The 17,938-nt window shown below is 53.4% G+C and overlaps 3 protein-coding genes across 3 annotated transcripts in view; 1 reads left to right on the forward strand and 2 right to left on the reverse strand.

Moving 5' to 3' along the window:
* LOC105759916 (uncharacterized) overlaps positions 1–17,938 on the forward strand; it is a 649,836-nt gene that overhangs the window by 599,313 nt on the left and 32,585 nt on the right.
* Positions 1–17,938, reverse strand: part of LOC140681480 (uncharacterized) — a 1,248,316-nt gene that overhangs the window by 455,233 nt on the left and 775,145 nt on the right.
* LOC140681443 (olfactory receptor 14A16-like) lies at positions 15,532–16,464 on the reverse strand. Its single transcript, XM_072921276.1, has one exon. It carries the CDS (start codon positions 16,462–16,464, stop codon positions 15,532–15,534), a length of 933 nt encoding a protein of 310 aa, XP_072777377.1.

Below are 17,938 nucleotides of genomic sequence, written 5' to 3' on the forward strand. Positions count from 1 at the left end.
GAGAAACCAAACCATGGAGCATCCTGGGGGTGCAGCGCAATGCTGAAGAAACAGTCTTTAATATCTACGATGGCAAGTGTCCAGTCTTGAGGCAGCATTGATGGTGAAGGTAGGCCAGGCTGGAGGGGGCCCATGTCCTCGAGGATCTCATTGATTTTGCGAAGGTCATGGAGGAGCCTTCACCTGTCCATTCCAGGTTTTTGCAGTACAAAAACTGGAGAGTTCCAAGGGCTGATGGTTTTGACAATGTGACCTTTGGTGAGCTGTTCTTCCACAAGGGCTTGTAGTGCACAGTTTTACTTTAGAGAGGGGCCACTGGTCAATCCAGATCAGGTCTTGGCATTTCCAGGTGAGCCGAGGGGTATCTGGCAATATGCACACCTCAGTGGCCCAGTCAGAAATCCTGACTGGGAATACGTAGGGAAGCTCTGCATTGGGATAGAGTGTTCCTCCCCCAAAGGGTGATGGGGGCTCTTACCACAAATGGGCAGATGGTTGCCAGCTTGCCTTCAGGCCCTTCGACGAGGATGTTGTGCTTGCTTCACATGGACACTGTGGCTCCACCAATCCCTGAAATCATTCCTGCTACTGGTTGTAGTTCCCAGTGTGCCGGCCATTCCGAGTGAGCGATGATGCTCGTGTCTGCACCGGTGTCCAGCATCCCTGGGAGGTGGATCTTCTCTCCTCTGTAGGATAGACCGCACTCGATGGTAGGCTTACTTGGTCCCACAACTTGTGCCCACATTCTGTAGGGTTGAGAGGAAGCTGTTCCCTGTGATTCTTTGGGAGTAGAAAGGCTTATGCGATCAGAATTCCTCATGAAAGGAAAAATTGTGAGTCCGTGCAGCACAGCTGGATTGAGATTTCTTGTCCTGGGTGCACTGTTTGTACTTTTGGAACAACAAAGATTTCCTCTGGGCCATGGAGGGTGTCATCTATAACTAAAATGTCAAAAAAAACCCCTTTTGGCCCATGCTTTCCTGTGGGAACACAATAAACATCCTTATTATTAAAGTCAATGGACAAAGCAGTTACCAACTGGCGCCGTGTTCCCATCTGTGTCCCTCCGTGGGTTGGATCCTCTCCAGGTGGCCTGGGATCTCCTGGGATGATGCATGGTTGGGTCTGGCTGGCTTTTGATTTGTTGTCTTTGCACAGGACCTGGCCACGCTCCTCTGGAAGTTTTCTTTACTGCTGGTAGCGCTGCTGGTTCTGGGGTCTTTGGTAGGTGTTACCGGGGTTTTGGGTAGGTGACCTGTCCGGACAGTCCTTTATAAAATGTGCAAATTCCCCACAGTGATAGCAGCAGGCCTGGTCTTTGGAAGTTACTGCTGCAACTGCACCAGAAACTCCTTCTGCAATGCCCTTAGCAACTGCTTGGGCCACTGTGTTTTCAGAGGACAAATGACGTGTACAGCTTTCCACCATTTGCTCTCTGGTGGGTTCTGTATCCAAGGGTAGGGCCTCAGAATTGTTTTACATTGTTCATTTGCATGTGATAAGGCAAGCTGGCACAATAGTTCTTTTCTTGCCTCTTGTGCTCTCTATCTGTTTTTCCAGAGCATCTTTAGTTCTGTCTACAAACTTGATAAATATTTCATCTACTCCTTGTTTAATACTAGAGAAGTGTTGGGTAGGGGTAGAGTCATCTGGGGTAAGGAGCAAGGAGGTTTTTGCTGCAATAGCCAAGTCTTGTAGTGCTGCCTGAGGTAAGATGTCAGCTTGGTCACAGAGTTTCTGTAAATCCCCTTCTCCAGCCAGCTGTTGGACTGTAAAATCTGGCCTATTTGCATCTTGAGCATAGATGTCTGATAAAGTTTTAAATTGTCTCTTCCAGTGCCTTTCCCATAGCATATATTCTGCCGTGGAAAGAAGGCAGTGGGCAATGTTTTTAAGATTGTGAGGTACCAAAACGTGTGCTGAAAAGAGAGCTTACAGGAAATTTCTAAAAAGATGTGAACGTCTACCATGTTCTTTGGCTATATTTCATAGTTGGACCAGTTCTTTATTTGTGTTAGGTTCCCACGTTGTTTCAGTGGTCCCCCCTCTTTTCCCCTTTATATAAATTGCTGGGAAGGCAGAAATTCTCTGAGCCAGTTCCCAATCCCCTGCCCAAGTCGCTTCCATTTTGATTAGAGCCCATGGATCAATGTCCCCTGTGTCACTATCAGACTCACTGTGCTCAGAGGAGGAGTGAGAGCGAGCAGGAGGTGCACTACGCTTTGTTGGGCGTGTTGGAGCGAGGGTTGGCAGGGGTGTGGGGGCTGGACAGAGTGTGAGGGGGCAGCTGGCTGGGCTTGGCTAGAGGGAGGCAGCAGCGGAGCGGCAATGGCAGCGCCACTGTGGCACAGCCTGCGCAGGGCTGAGGTGCGTGGGGAAGTGGGGTGCCCCCGTGGGGGTCTCGGAGGTGCCGCTCGGGGGGCGCTGAGGGTGGGTGGGTGGGTGCAGCGCTTGGGGATGAGGGCAAGGGAGGAGCGGGGCAGAGGAGGCGGTGGGGCTGGGGGAGCTGCTGCCATCACGGCGGGGCTGCGGCGGGCAGGCAGGCAGGGATGGGAGCGGGCTGGGGAGAGCCGCAGCGGGGCTGGGAGGCACGGCTGCAGGGCTGGGGGAGTCACGGGGGCTGCGCGGAGGTTTTGGGGTGAGGCAGGGCGTTCCCGATGGAAACCGACACAGGTACAGCCGAACACTGAGCGGGGCACGGGGCGCGCAGCGCGCCGCGTGTTGCGGGACCGCGGAGCGGAATCCGCGCTCGCCGCGTCCGAGGGGGAGCGAGGGATGGGTGGGCTCCACGGACCCCGCGGGTGGGTGGGGTGGTACAATGTCTGTGTTCCCCGTCCCAGGGACTGAGAGAGGAATGTTATCTGGCAAATTAGCGTTTGAAGGGACAGTGTCTGTTGAGACAGATAAGGGTGGAATTTCCTCAGCAGAAGGAAGCTGCAGAGAATTTGTCTTTTCGACTGCTTTAGTAGTTGAGTGAAATAGAGGTAGAAACGTAGTTACAGAAAAGTTTTCGTTAGTTTGGAAAGTGTATATTCTTGTCCCTACTGTGTCCCAAAATGACTCTAAACCAATAGTGTGTGTGTTAGTATCTGGAAATTGGGAGATAATCTATTCTATAATTTTTTTCTAGTTAGTTTTTGAAAGATTGCCTTTAGAGAAAGAAAAGCTGTTAGCAGATAGGATTTGTAGGATTTGTAAATATAAATCTCTCTCATTCTGGGATCATTTTAATTTACTAGATTTTGATCCCATTTCAGTTTCATTCTCTTCCATACCCCCAGCAGTAAAAAGGAAAAAATAAAAACCAAAAAAGGACCCAAGATAAAAGTGCATAAAAAGGTTGTTTTAAACGTACACTTCTTCAGCCAAATGTGGGTCAAGGAACTGCTGGGTGGGTGGTCTGCCGTCCAACTCCTGAGGATACTGATATGCAAATTTGTTTGACGCCTCTCCAGAAAACTTCTATAAAGGAGGAGTTACCTTCAAGGGGCCATAGCCGTCCAAGGCAGTAACAATTCACAAAGAATGCTGCTCTCAGCGGTGCCAGGATGCCAGTGCTCCATTCGTTCGGGCGGCCACGTTACGAAACCCGGGGTCCCAGGGGTCCATCCAACCCCGGCCGCCACTGCCGCAGGTGTCCCGGATAGTGCTGCGCTATTAGTCTCAGCCTGTCTGGGTCCCTCGGCTCAGCTCCCAGCCACAGGCAACTTAGCGAGCACCTCTGGAGTGATTTCAGCTCTGTGAGTTCAGCTCTCAGTGATTTCGCTCTGTGCTCGCAAGTGCCTCTGGCAGACACACAGGGATAGAGAGAGGAAAAGGCTGTATGTGGTTCCACAGCGATGTCCTTTATTGCCAGCTCCTCTGAAGGGATGCAGTGACAGTTCTTCTGCCAAACTGGGCAGAAATGGGTGTTTATATGGGGTACTGGGGTGTTGGAAATTGTCCAATTGCCAGGTTTGAGAAGAATACGACCAATAGCCTTACAGAAAGATAAGAAGGGTCTGAATGCAGAAGAGGGGCTTCTTTGGTCCAGTCACCGTGACTTAGGCATTTCTTATCTTAGGTGAGTGACCGCCAGGGAGGCCTTGCAGGGCCTCTGACTGCTACAGTGACACTGCAGAACCTCATGGAACCAAGGGGCCATTGTGACACTGTGCTGCCTCATGGAATCAAGGAGACCATTGTGAACTCGGTGACCCCAAGGAACCAAGGGTCCATGGTGACCTTGTGCAGCCGCAGTGTCACAGAGGAGCCGCTGTGACACAGCGAGGGCACACAGAGCCCAGGGGCCATTGTGACACATCAGGGCTCTGTGGAACCACGAAGCCATTGTGACACTGCAAGGCCTCATGGAAGCATGGGGCCATTGTGGCACTGCAGAAGCAAGGGGAACATTGTGACACTCCAGGGCCTGATGGAACCAAGGAGACCATTGTGACACTGTGGGGTCCATGGAACCAAGGGAACATGGAACAGGTCTGGCTGGCTGGGCCTCTCAGGGACCACCTGACAGGTCCGGCTGACCTTGGCATGTTGAGGGCTGCTTCTCATCTGCCCCTGAAGCACTGGGGCTCTGGGCTTTCCTTCCTATGGGAGAGAACTGTCCTTCTCCTCCAGGGAACCAGGGCCAAAACTGGGATTTCTTCTCCAAATTTTCTTATGTAAAAGGATTGTTTCCAGATGAAATCTGCCAGGAGAGACAGGTCTGACTGCCTGGACCACCCAAGGGTCACCTCTTATCTGCCTTTCAGACACTGGGACCGTGTGCTTTTCTTTCTTATGAGAAAAAAACCATCCATCTCCACCAGGCACCCATGGCCAAAACTGAGGATCTGCCTCCGGAATTCCCTATATCCAAGGATAGCTCCCAGACAGAAGCTGCCAGGACTGACAAGTCTGGCTGGCCTTGGCTTCCTGAGGGCTGGCATTCATGTGCCTCTGAAACACCCGGGCTCTGTTCTTTTCTTCCTAATGTAAATAATTCTTCCTATCCAGGAACCCACAGCCAAAATTGAGATTCCACCTCCAAAATGCCCTGTGTCCAAGGATAGCCCCTAGATGAAAGGTATCAGGAGAGTCAGGTCTGGCTGGCTTGGCCTAAGGGTGCCCACCTCTCATCTTCTTCCAGGACACTTGGACTTGCACTTCTCTTTCCTATAGGAAAAAATCATTCATCCCCTCATGGCCAAAACTGGGATTCCACCTCCAAAACTCCCTACATCCGAGGATTAATGCTTTGAGAAATGTTTTTTGTTGATTTAATGACCTATTAAACCTTTTCCCAAAGTTTCTCTTATCTTCTATGTTGCCAGAAAGGATTTTTTATTGTTTTGAGCTCCTGAGAATCTCTTGTTGGTATTTCTCCAGTGCATCCAACTCAGAGGACAGAACCAATTGTAATTCCTTTTAAATGTCCCATTGAGAGAGTTTTTAGGGGATGGGGGTCAGGGCTTGTGTGTCCTGCTTGGCACAGCCCAGGCAGGGCTTTCACAGCCCCATCCCACACTCCATTTCCCAGCTGGAGCCGCTGGTGCCTCTGAGTTCTGCTGCCCCAGCCCCAGGGACGCTCTCCTTGTCTGCCCATTCCCCCAGGGTCTCTGGGCAGGGATGGCCTCAGTGGGGGCTGCTGACATCCTCAGCAACTTGGAGGCTGCTGCTGAATTTTACTGCTCCAGAGGCTTCTTCAGCCTTCAGCTCTTCAGTGCAGGAATTCAGTGCCCCAGGGCTCATTAACATTCAGAACACCTTAACAAGCCAAGCCCTGGGAATCATTCAAGTTTTCAAATCTCTTGTGGTTGATTACACTATATTTAAAAGGACAGTGAGAAATTATTTCTTCAGGTCCTGTTTAGTTTTTTTTACTCCTAATAAATTGATGTGTGAAATCTCCAGTTGACACTGAATCCAAGTGCTTCCTCATGCAGTTGGAATAGATTTGAAAATCAAGACCCTTTGTGGCTGACAATCCATCAGACTCTGTCCCTACCCCCACCCCACCATTTCCCCCATCCAAGCCCTGGCACTCAGAGCAGCCTTGTGCAAATCTGAGCTCCCTCCAGCCCAGGCTGCACCTGCGGGTTTCAGCTCCTTGGCTCCAACTCCCACCTGCTTTCCTTGGAGAAGGAGCTGCCCGAGACACAGAGGGATGTTCATTTATTGCCAGCCAACAAAGCCAAGGGAAGTCACAGCTCCATCAAATGCAAAAGCCATTCCTCTGCTGGCTATTAAATCCACTTTGCACAGCAGACAGTCTCAGAGCAATGGAAAACACCTTCTGTGCCCAGCACAGATCCCAAGGTCCCCCCAAACTCTCCCTGCCCCGATTCTGCCCAAATTTGCTCTTTGCACACACGAGTCACAGGCTGAAGGCAGGAGCTGCCTCCATGCCCAGAGGGAGGAAAAGAGGGAAAGTGCATGAAGAGCTCTCCTGTGCAGAGCCAAGGTCCAAGTGCCCCTGCAGTGGGAACCACAACTCATCAGGTTTGTGTCCTTTGGGCTCAGGGACTGGTGACCCTCAGAGGCACAGAAAGGTTTCTTGCCAACAAACACAAGTTGAACATTTGAACAGTTTAAAAACAATCACAGCTCTTCCCTCAACTCTCTGTGATGTCCACGCAGCATCTGACATGTCCCCTATCCCCAAGGAATTTCTGCACAGGAGCAGTTTTAGACAAAGACATAAAAGGTAATTCTGTGATAGATATAAATGTAAGTAAGGTGTTGAATAATGTGATATTTATTTGAATTTCAGAAAGACTGCACAACTCTGTGAAGCTCAAAGCATGAAGCCAGTCAGTTGACAGGACCTTGAATGATGAGAGAGCACCTAGAAGAGGAAATCTGGGAGCAACAGGAAGGACATAGATTGAGCTGGTCTAGTGAACAGATTTCCTTAGACATGGCCATTTAAACAGGAGAGCTGGAAACACCTGAAGGAAGAGGGAGATGATTTAATAAACAGAATATTGGTGACTCAGGAGGATGGAAAAATCAATATTTCTTCTTCTCCCATCAATACACTTCCAGGAAATTCTTGTTCCTAGAGGGAAAACATTGGTCTTTCTTAAAAGTAGTGTAAGTGACCCAGATAATAAAAATGCCCCTGTATAATATGAAATATACACATATTAACACCTGTGCCCCTTTCCAGGCAGACATCAGCTGTGTGCCCATGAACAGGCAGTGCCACTTGTGCCCTGAGGTGCCGAGCTGGGACTGGATCTCTCAGAGAGGAGCTGATGGAGAGCAGAGCACCTTGCAAGCTGCAGGTCCCTTCCAGCCCCGCAGGGCTCCTGTGCCATCAACATCTGCTCTGCTCCAGTCTGGAACAGGGCCCAGCACGGTGCCAGGACCATCAGAGAGCTGAGGTGTGTGCTGGAATTCCATGCCCTCCCCATGGCACAGCAGCCCTGCATTTCCCTGCTCCAGCCTTGGTCTCCAGCACAGCCATGGAGGCTCTTTGGGCTCCTGAGTGTTCCTGCAGCCCCCAAGGGCAGCTGAGCTCTGCCTTTGGCACAGGCAGCCCTGGCCAGCGCAGGCCATGCTCAGCAATTCCTTGTCTGTGCCCGGCCTTGCTGCCAGCCCCAGCTCAGCAGCCAGGGCTGCCAAGGGCTGGCGCAGACAGAGGCTGGCGCTGACAAATGTCCTGGGCCCCTCCCTGCTCTGTCCATGCCCCCAAGGACACACAGCAGCCTCCTCTCTCGGGCTCTTGCCTGTTTTCAATGCCTTGCCCAGGCGCTGGCCCTGCCCCACAAGGCCTGGGCTGAGTCCTGCCCCTGCACGCTCATCCAGGCTGAGATGGACACTGATGGTTTCTGTGCCAGGCTCTCCCAGCCCAGCCCAGCTCCCTGCAAGCTCTGCCAGCTGCCCTGAGCTCTGGGCAGCACCAAGGGCCTCTCCCCAGCACAGCCCAGCCGGCTCTGACCCCACAGCTCTGCTCAGGCCCGGCTGCTCTGGGCACTGCCCCACGGCCTCAGCCCCTGCCAAGGGCACAGCAGCAGCTGCAGCTCAGCCAGGACTCAGCCCCACCATGGGGGAAGGGGCTTGGCCAAGGCCAAAGGAGCTCCCTGGCTGCCCTGCTCCCCTCTGGCTGAGGTGCTGAGAGCTCTGCAGCCCCTCCTGCCATCCCATCTGCCCAGGCCAGCACAAGAGCCCCGGCCTTGGGGCCCTGCAGAGCTGCTCCTGCTCCAGGCCCAGGGCCCATCCCAGAGCTGGGGCAGCCACAAAGCTGTGCCCATTTCTGCTCATTGCTACTCTGATGGGCATGGATCCTCACCCACTTGGAGCTGGCTGATGAATTTTCCTACTCCACAGGCCTCTTCTTCCTTGAGCTCTTCTTCTTCAGGAATTCAGAGAGAAAAGCTTATAAACAAAAGCCAGGGAATCTCAGAAACACAGAAAGCTGGACAAGACAAACGCAGGTCTGAACCAATGTGGTTTATCAAGTGTTCTCCATTTATTCAAGATAAGGTGGTAGTTTATATAAGCTTCTACATAGTTTACAAAAACAAAGACACTCTGATTGGTAGGCTAACATTGTTTACCTTTTCCTTAAAACGGCCTACACCTTACACTATAAAACCTATACTAATTCACACCCAGACAACCCAGTGGTCCCCATCACACCTTAAGACTATTTCTATCTGCGCCACAAGCTCTGAATTTCTAACTGCGTCAGAGGCTTGAAGGCCTCACAAGGCCCAAATCTGAGGCCTAGACTGGAGTAGCTCAAATCTCATAACTCATGTCCTCTTTCTCTGAAAAATGCTGCAACACACACCAGCTTTGGCTGCCCTCTGGCAGAGAAGCCATTTTGGGGCACAGGTTTCTGGGGCAGCAGACGGGCACCTGCCAAGGCTCGGGGGATCTCTGCTTCGGCGGGGACTGTGCCTCAGCGGCTGATGTCAGCGCTCCCCGGGCTCCAGGGTCAGAGCAGCATTCCTGCCCTGGCCCACACGTTCCTGGTCTGTGTCACACGGCCGTGCTTAGAATGGCCACCACGTGGGACGTGTCCCGAGGAGGCCGTGCCAGCTTCTGTGCAGGGCCCCGTGCCCTTCCCGCCGCGGCTGCGTCGGCAGCCCTGGGGGCTCCTGCTGCTCTGAGCCCGCAGAGCAGGGCAGCGTTTGCTGATGGTCTGAGCCGTTCCTAAAGATCCTGTTGGGCCGTCTGACACACTTGGGGCAAGGCATTCCTTCCAACCTGGGCCACTCTGGGGGGCTGGGGGTGGCCCCAGGGCAGGTAGCATTGCGTGCAAGGGCCCTTTGTGACACGGTGCAGCATGGTCACCGTGGAATGGAACGGGACAGGGTATCCAAGGGCCCTTTGTGACACGCTGCAGCATGGTCACTGTGGAATGGAACGGGACAGGGTATCCAAGGGCCCTTTGTGACACGCTGCAGCATGGAACGGAGCCGGGTGTCTGAGGGCCCTTTGTGACACATGGTGACACAGGAGCTGGTGGTGACAAGACCACGCCACAGTGCTTGGTGCACGTGACAAGGAGAGGACGGGACAGAGCAGTGCTGTGAGGAGCCCCTGCACAGCGCACTCGTTCGTGTCTGACCGGGAGCTTTTCCGAGGTATTACTCCTGCAGCTGACCTCGAGGCCAGACCACAGGACTTGCTGACCCGTGGCCTTCCTGAGCCTTCTCTTCTGCAGGTGCCCTCGAGGGCAGAGTGTGGGACTTGGTGCCCTGGAGGCATCTCCCATCCTTGCCACCAGTGCCCTCGAGGCCAGAGCACAATCCTTGACAGGAGTCTCCTGTCCTTGTGGCAGGAGCCCTCGAGACCAGAGCGCAGGACTTGCTGTCCTGAGCCTTCCTGAGGCTTCTCTCTTGAAGGTGCCTTCCAGGCACGAAAGCAGGACTTGCTGACTCGGAGTTTTCCGAGGCATCTCTCCTGCAAGTAGCCACAAATCCAGTCACTGACATGGAGCAGAGACCCCCAAGAGTGCCCAAGCTGGCCTGGGTGGAGGAAGAGGAAGAAGGCCCTGGAGCTGCCCCTGCACACGAGACTGTGACACAGCAACAGAGTGCGAGGCACAGCTCCGGGTGCTCCCCGTGAACCTTAGCTCTGGGACCACTGTCTGCCCCAAGCTTCAGGGGCTGCAGGGGGAGCCCGGCTGGGCTCTGCCCTGGGGCCATCCTGCAGGGACAGCTGCACACAGGGAGCATTCCCTGCCACAAAGAGCCAAGCCAGGGCTGCAGGGCAGCTGCTCCAGCCCCGACTGCACTGCTGAGTGCTGTGCTCTGGGGCTGGGGCTCCCCGCACAGGGGACTGCACTGGTGTGCCAGAGGGGACAGAGAAGCTGCAGCTTCAGCCTACCTGAGGTGGGTGCGTGGGCTGGGAAGAGTGGGGAGGCTCAAGGGGATTCACAGAGCTCATCCTGCTGCAAGGACAAGGAAAAGGGAGCAGGAACTCAGCAGTTGTAGTAGTAGGGACAGGCGAACAGAAGATCACGGGATGTGACGGAAAGAGAGACCCTTCCCCCTTCTCCCTGCTTCACGTTATCTATTAACCCCAAAGCATGTGACCAAACCTAACCCAGTAGTTTTCCACTCCTGACTAACCCTAGAGACCCTACAACCCCCCTCTGACGTAGCAAAGACCCCCAAGACTATTTAAACCCATGAGATAAGATAATAAAGGCTTTCGACCGTCCACCAAATTGGTGCCAGCGTGTGTCGTTAGCCCGAGTGGTCCGGACAGGCCGGGCCACTGTGCTGCTCCTTGGAATCGGGTCACCGTTGTCTTTTATAAAGGCAACATATTTGGTGCCGAAACCCGGGAAGATTTGCTCGGGTGACGGGGTACACCTGGACAAGAGAAGCGGCCGGAGCGGTCAGACCGTATCTTGGCGCAGGGAGACATCCCAGGACCCGCGAGCGTCATGGACAGCATCGCCAGGGTCGTAAGTGTGAATTATAAGCAGTAGAGTATCGAATTTAAGCTCAAAGACTTTTATCTTGCCATAGCAAGGCTGCTTGAGCTTGGGGCCAGTGAAAGCCCAGTGGATGCCATGCCTCCGGGAATATGGGAAAAATGCACAGCCACGCTGGCCGGGGACACGAAATCCTCAGGCAGTGGCAAAAGCCCTAAGGCATGGGGCAAAGTAGAGAAAGCCCCGCGCAGAGCAATAGAAGAGCAGGAGACGCGGAGTACGGCGCGTATGTGTTTAGTAGTTAGACCCGGGCTCGGGGTGGGGGCGGAAGCGCAGACCGTCCCTGAGGACGATCCGCCCGGGAACGGAGACCCGGGGGGCCCCGGCGCGTCACCCCCCCCCTCAGATCAGAGCCCAATCCCTGCCGCGGAAGCCCCCCCGAAAAACCCCCGCAGCGGAAACCCCCCGAGAAACCACAGCTTCCCCGTCCGTCCCGCCGCCGGTCCGCGACCTGATGTCGGAGGCGCAGCAGCGCGCAGAGTGCTTCTGGCAGGAGCTGGCAGGAGAAGCCAGAGTCGCGGAAGCCGCGGCTCGGGAGAAAGTCCTAGCCGCGCGGCCAAGTTACCCCTTTGAAAATGGTGCTGGCCGCCAAGGAGAGGGGCGCGGCGTGAGCGGTCTCAGCGCGAAAACCCGAGAGCCGCGCGATTTCAGGAATGCGCATGCGCGTGAGAAAGAGGAGGAGGGCGGCAGAGGGCACGGAGCCAATCGGCAGGCGCGCCAGACGCTGCTACCATGTAAGGGAAAGCCCTCCCCCTGTAGGAGGCGTGGCGAGCTGGGGGGGCGGGAGCGGCGCCACCCCCGCAGGGAGGAGCGAGCTCGGAGCCGGACAAAAAGGCACCGAGCCCCGGAAATGCGCTGGCATTCGACTTCCGACTCGGAGCCCAGCAGCAGCTCTGCCGGCTCGGAAGAGCTGCCGGGAGCCAGCCGGAACTCCGAGACGGAGAAAAAAGAGCCAACGTGATTTAAGACAAAACCAAGTAAAGCTCTAAGCCGCACCGAAAAACAACTACAATACGAACCAGCCCAGTTTACCAGCTGGGGAAAAATATCCTTTTGGGGCTGCGGGAGAAAAGGGCATCTCGCCAAGGAATGCGGGTCCCGGCCCCAGGGAAACGGGACGGGACGGGGGGAGGGGCGTGCGGACCGCACTCAGCCTCCTCCCACCGCAAATACAAGGCGGCCCATCTATGCCAACCCCCAGTGGGGTGGGGAGCCCTCATACTTCATACCCCCTTTGGCGACACAATTGCAGAGTTTCCAAACACAGCCTGCGGTACCTTCGTACCCACTACCACCGCAAGCAACGCCTGTACCGCAGGGTCACCTGGAGACGCCCCAAAATGGGACCCCTGGGTAGCCCTGGCCATGAAAGTGGGGAGGGAGCCCCCGAGAGTGTGGGGGATGTGCCGCCTCTGTGGCAGTCGGGACCCCCACGTGGTGAGACTCCAGCTTTGGGCAGACACAAGAGCAGACTGCCCGATGTTTCCGCAGGCACTGTGACCCCGACACCGGCGGTGCAGGGAGGTCCCTCCAATGAACGGGGTGGGAGGGCTGTCCCGAGCTTGGAAAAGCACCCAACTAGTAGCTATAACGCTGCACACAAAAAAGGGGCCAGAACGGACAGTAGCAGTCCACCCTTACATTTTACAAAACTCTCCACCCCTGATAGGAAGGGACATCCTTGCTATGTCAGGAGTCAAGATTACAAATTTATAATAAGGGCCACTGCTGCACACCCACTGCTGCCAATCAAACCTGACCCTCAAAACAAAACTAATGAGAAGCTGTGAGTCTTGTTTGCAGGACATGCTCGTGGACTGTCCCCGTGATGCATACACCCCTGCTCCAGAGAGAGATGACAGACCACCAAACCGCCAGACAACACCTGAGAATCCCACAGCGGTGAGACCCAGACATGCACAGTGTCTCTGTGCAATTTTACTATTGAGGCTTGTGGCCGGGGCACAAGCTGACCCAAGCCACTACCCTCATCAGCTATTTAGGTGGGTCGTGCAACATCTATCAAGTGACAAGGTGCTCAAAGAAGTCACCACAGTAAATACCCCATCCTTTGTGTTCCACATAGCCAACCTGTTTAGAAGCTACCTTACTAACCCTAAATGAAACCAAATCAAACCTGACTAACCCCTATTAGTTTTGCTATAATGTTAAAACCCCCTTTTCTACGAAGGCATTGCTTTAGATACCCCTTTCAGTTACCCCATAGCCAGTGCCCCCCACCAGTGCAGATAGGACACTCCCCGCAGAGGAATCACCCTGAGTCAAATCACAGGACAGGGCAGATATAAGTTCGCCAGAGATCCAGAGTGAATCCTTATATGTTCCTTGCCAAATCTAATAACTCTATTGATTTCTGTGTTCAAGTTCTAATTGTTCCTAAGGTCTTATATCACTCAGACGAAGAAACATACCACCTTCTCGAGAAACCTGATAACTATCGCAATGCTGCTTAGCCTGAGAGCAGCTGGCACAGCCACAGGTGTCTCAGCCATCGCAACCCAGCAGCACGGACTCTCTCAGCTGCAAATGACCATCGACAAAGACCTGCAGAAAGACTCCATGGCAGAACTCCGAAACAGACTGGCTCAGAGAAAGAGAGACAGGGAAACCCAACAGAGCTGGTTTGAATCCTGGTTCAATCAATCACCTTGGCTCACCACTTTAATTTCCGCCATGGTAGGTCCACTGGCAATACTACTTTTAGCTATTACCATAGGACCATGCCTGCTGAACAAACTAGTCTCGTTTGTTCAGGCCCGTCTAGAGCGGGCGAACATTTTGTTCATAGGCCACCAACAAATGCTGTAAACCAAAAACTGCAAACACAGTCAGTCGCAAAAGCCTTTGAGACTCGCCTTGCGAAAATTACTCAGGTTTACCAAACCACCCTTTCCTTACCAAGTTACAAGTTTGTACCTCACTCCAGTGCCTATATCTATGACTACCTCATTTTATATATGATAAGGGGAGGGGAGATGTGGTAGATAGGGACAGGCGAACGGAAGATCTCGGGATGTGACAGAAAAAAAGACCCTTCCCCCTTCTCCCTGCTTCACGTTATCTATTAACCCCAGAGCATGTAACCACACCTAACCCAGTAGTTTTCCACTCCCGACTAACCCTAGAGACCCTACCAACCCCCATCTGACGTAGCAAAGTCCCCCAAAACTATTTAAACCCATGAGATAAGATAATAAATGCTTTCGACCGTCCACCACATTGGTGTCAGCGTGTGTCGTTAGCCTGAGTAGCCCGGGCGAGGCCGGGCTGCCGTGCTGTCTTCTTGCAACCAGGTCGCCGTTGTCTCTCATGAAGGCAACAGAGTCCCCGTGACACTGGGTCCTGGTGGAACCACAGAGGCCATGGTGACACTGCAGGGCCTCGTGTAACCGAGGGGTTTCACCATTGTGACACTGCAAAACCAAAGAGAGCACTGGGAGAGTCCAGGGCCCAATGGAACCAAGGGGCCATTCTGACACTGCGGGGCCTCATGGAACCAAGGGGACATTGTGACACTGCAGGACCTTGTGTAACCAAGGGGCCACTGTGACACTCTGGGGCCTCAAGGAATCTGGAAGGCCCTTGTGACACTGTGTGGCCTCGTGGAAACAAGGAGTCCATTGTGACACTGAGGGGAACTTGTGGAACCACAGAGAGCATTGGGACAGTGTGGGACCTCATGTGACCATGGGGCCTTTGTGACGCCCTGGGGCCCCATGGAACCAAGGGGCCACTGAGAAACTGTGGCACCAATGAGAACATTGTGACACTGTGAAGCCCCATGGAACCAAAGAGTCCATTGTCACATTTTGGGGCCCCTTGGACCTAAGGAGACCAGTCTGACAGTGCAGGGCCTGGTGCAACCAAAGGGACATTGTGACACTGAAGGGACCCATGTAACCAAGGACATCTTTGTAGATGACACCAAGCTGGATGGAAGTGTTGAACTACTGGAGGGTAGAAGGGCTCTGCACAGGGACCTGGACAGGCTGGATCCAGGGCCCAAACCCAACAAGGTGAGGTTTAACAAGTCCAAGTGCCGGGTCCTGCACTTTGGCCACAACAACCCCTGCAGCGCTCCAGGCTGGGGACAGAGTGGCTGGACAGCAGCCAGGCAGAAAGGGACCTGCATGGACTGATGGACAGCAGGCTGGACATGAGCCAGCCGTGTGCCCAGGTGGCCAAGAAGGCCAATGGCTCCTGGCCTGGATCAGGAATGGTGTGACCAGCAGGAGCAGAGCTGCTGTGCCAGCACTGATCTGCCCCCAGCTCTGCACACAGACATTGCTGCTGCAGCTCCAGAGAAGGCAACAAAAGGGCATCTCTGCAGAAAACTTGGCTGGGAGATCCTTTCATTTTCTTAAAGCCACCAAGAGCGCAGGCCCTCATTGACACAGTCTGTGGGTACAGGGAAGGTGGAAAGAAACAAAATGAGACATGGCACAAGGAAGGGCTTTTCTTTGTGGCCAACATTAAAATGTAAAACAAAGAAAAAGAACCTCTAAATAAAACCAAAAAGAAGTATCAAGATGACTTTTATTACAAGTCTTTTCTAGAAATTGGCCAGTAGTTTAATGTTCCTGAAGGCATCCAGTCATCAGTCTCCACACTGCAGCCTTGAGCTCCTGGTTCCTCAGGCTGTAGATGAGGGGGTTCAGGGCTGGAGGCACCACTGAGTACAGAACTGACAGGGCCAGATCCAGGGATGGGGAGGACATCGAGGGGGGCTTTAGGTAGGTAAATGCACCAGTGCTGAGGAACAGTGAGACCACGGCCAGGTGAGGGAAGCAGGTGGAAAAGGCTTTGTGCCGTCCCTGCTCAGAGGGGATCCTCAGCACAGCCCTGAAGATCTGCACATACGAGAAAACAATGAACACAAAACAGCCAAAATATAGAAGAGCGCATAGGACAATAAGCCAAACTTCCCTGAGTTTGGAGTGTGAGCAGGACAGCTTGAGGATCTGTGGGATTTCACAGAAGAACTGGCCCAGGGCATTGCCATGGCACAGGGGCAGGGAAAATGTATTTGCCGTGAGCAGTAGAGCAGTGAGAAAGGCACTGGCCCAGGCAGCTGCTGCCATGTGGGCACAAGCTCTGCTGCCCAGGAGGGTCCCGTAGTGCAGGGGTTTGCAGATGGACACGTAGCGGTCATAGCACATGATGGTCAGGAGAGAAAATTCTGCTGAGATGAAGAACAGAAGGAAAAAAACCTGTGCAGCACATCCTGTGTAGGAGATGTTCCTGGTGTCCCAGAGGGAATTGTGCATGGCTTTGGGGACAGTGGTGCAGATGGAGCCCAGGTCGCTGAGGGCCAGGTTGAGCAGGAAGAAAAACATGGGCGTGTGCAGGTGGTGGCCGCAGGCTACGGCGCTGATGATGAGGCCGTTGCCCAGGAGGGCAGCCAGGGAGATGCCCAGGAAGAGGCAGAAGTGCAGGAGCTGCAGCTGCCGCGTGTCTGCCAGTGCCAGCAGGAGGAAGTGGCTGATGGAGCTGCTGTTGGACATTTGCTGTGCCTGCACATGGGCACCTGGTCATGGAGAAAGGACAGGGACAAGTCAAGAGAGGCTGGCAGGAGCTCATTTAAGGGATTGCTTTCCTACCCACACATAATTCCTGGCTCTCTGAGGTCAGAAATCCCCAGCATTCCTGCTGCACTCAGAGTTTGCCACTGAGAGATGTGAGAGGCAAAGGATTCCCTGTGGCTGAGGGAAGGTGAGGGGCTGGATGGGCTTGTTCCCCCAGCACTGCTCTGTTCAGCCCCCTCTGCTTCCCTGAGCATCTCCCTGGGCCTGGACATTCCCTCCTGAGAGGTGCCTTGTCCCTGCCAGTGCTCACAGAGCCCATCCCACCCTGTGTGCCCTCGGCCCGGCCCTACAGAAACCTGCCTGTGTGCAGGGCCCTGGCTGGGGCAGGCTCTGTGTGCAGCTGGGCAAGGGCAGCTCAGGAGAGCCCTGCTGGGCCCTGCAGAGGTGATGCTGCTGCTGTCCAGGCCTGAGGAGTGGCTGAAGGCCCTTTGGGAGGCTCCCAGCAGAGAGACTGACCACCCAAAGTCACAGTTCTGGAGTCTCTGTAAATGTTCAAACATTCCTTTGATGATCCTGTGTGTCCCTTTCAACTCAGAATGTTCTGTGATTCTGGGATTTCAATTCCTGTTCTGTTTCTCTCATCCCCCTGTTTTTTATAATCAAAATAGAAAAAAACCCTTGCCACAGTGTTAGAACAGTAAAGTAAAAATCAGACCTTTATTGGAAGATTCCAGGTGTCCCGGTGGGGATGAGGAACATCCAGCCCCTGATTTCAGCAATTCATGAAGGTTGATTAATTAAGATATATAAAAGGAACCTCCAATAGGAGATTCAGTTTCCCCATTTACACGCCCCTGGCTCAACCCATTGGAGTAGGTCCAAGGGCTTATTAGACCCAGTTTTTGTTATCACTGCTCACACTGAAAAACCAAAGTGTTTTTATACGTCCTCTTCCTGATAATAAGACTATGCAGTATTTCAGGAATGTATTTAGACAGTCAGCATATTGTTCTAAAATATAAGAGAAAGGTAAAGAAGTGTACTAGAGTTAATTAAGGATTATAGTTATAGAAGTATATAATAGCAGTTTAATAGAGTTAATTAAGAGTTTAATAGTGTCAATCAAGAGTTTAATAGCAATAATTTAGGATTACTGTTTTCTAAGTGTACAACAGTAATTTACAGAACTACGAATATATGAAAAATATATGAAAAGCAAAAATAATTTTGTCAGCACCCCAACTTTCCACTCCTGCTCCAAGCAGGAAATAGAAAGCACTCTCAGGAAATCTACTGATCTATACAGCAATCCCAGGCTTACCTTCTTTGGGAAGTGCCCTCCGGAGCTGTGCCCAGGCTGGTCTGGAGCTGGGAGCAGCCCTGCCCCACCCAGCCCCTCTCAGCAGCAGCACCTGCCCTGCTCAGGGCGGCTCCTTCCCCCCACAGCTCCTGG

Source organism: Taeniopygia guttata, chromosome 36 (genome assembly GCF_048771995.1).
Source record: "Taeniopygia guttata chromosome 36, bTaeGut7.mat, whole genome shotgun sequence".
NCBI lineage: Eukaryota > Metazoa > Chordata > Aves > Passeriformes > Estrildidae > Taeniopygia > Taeniopygia guttata.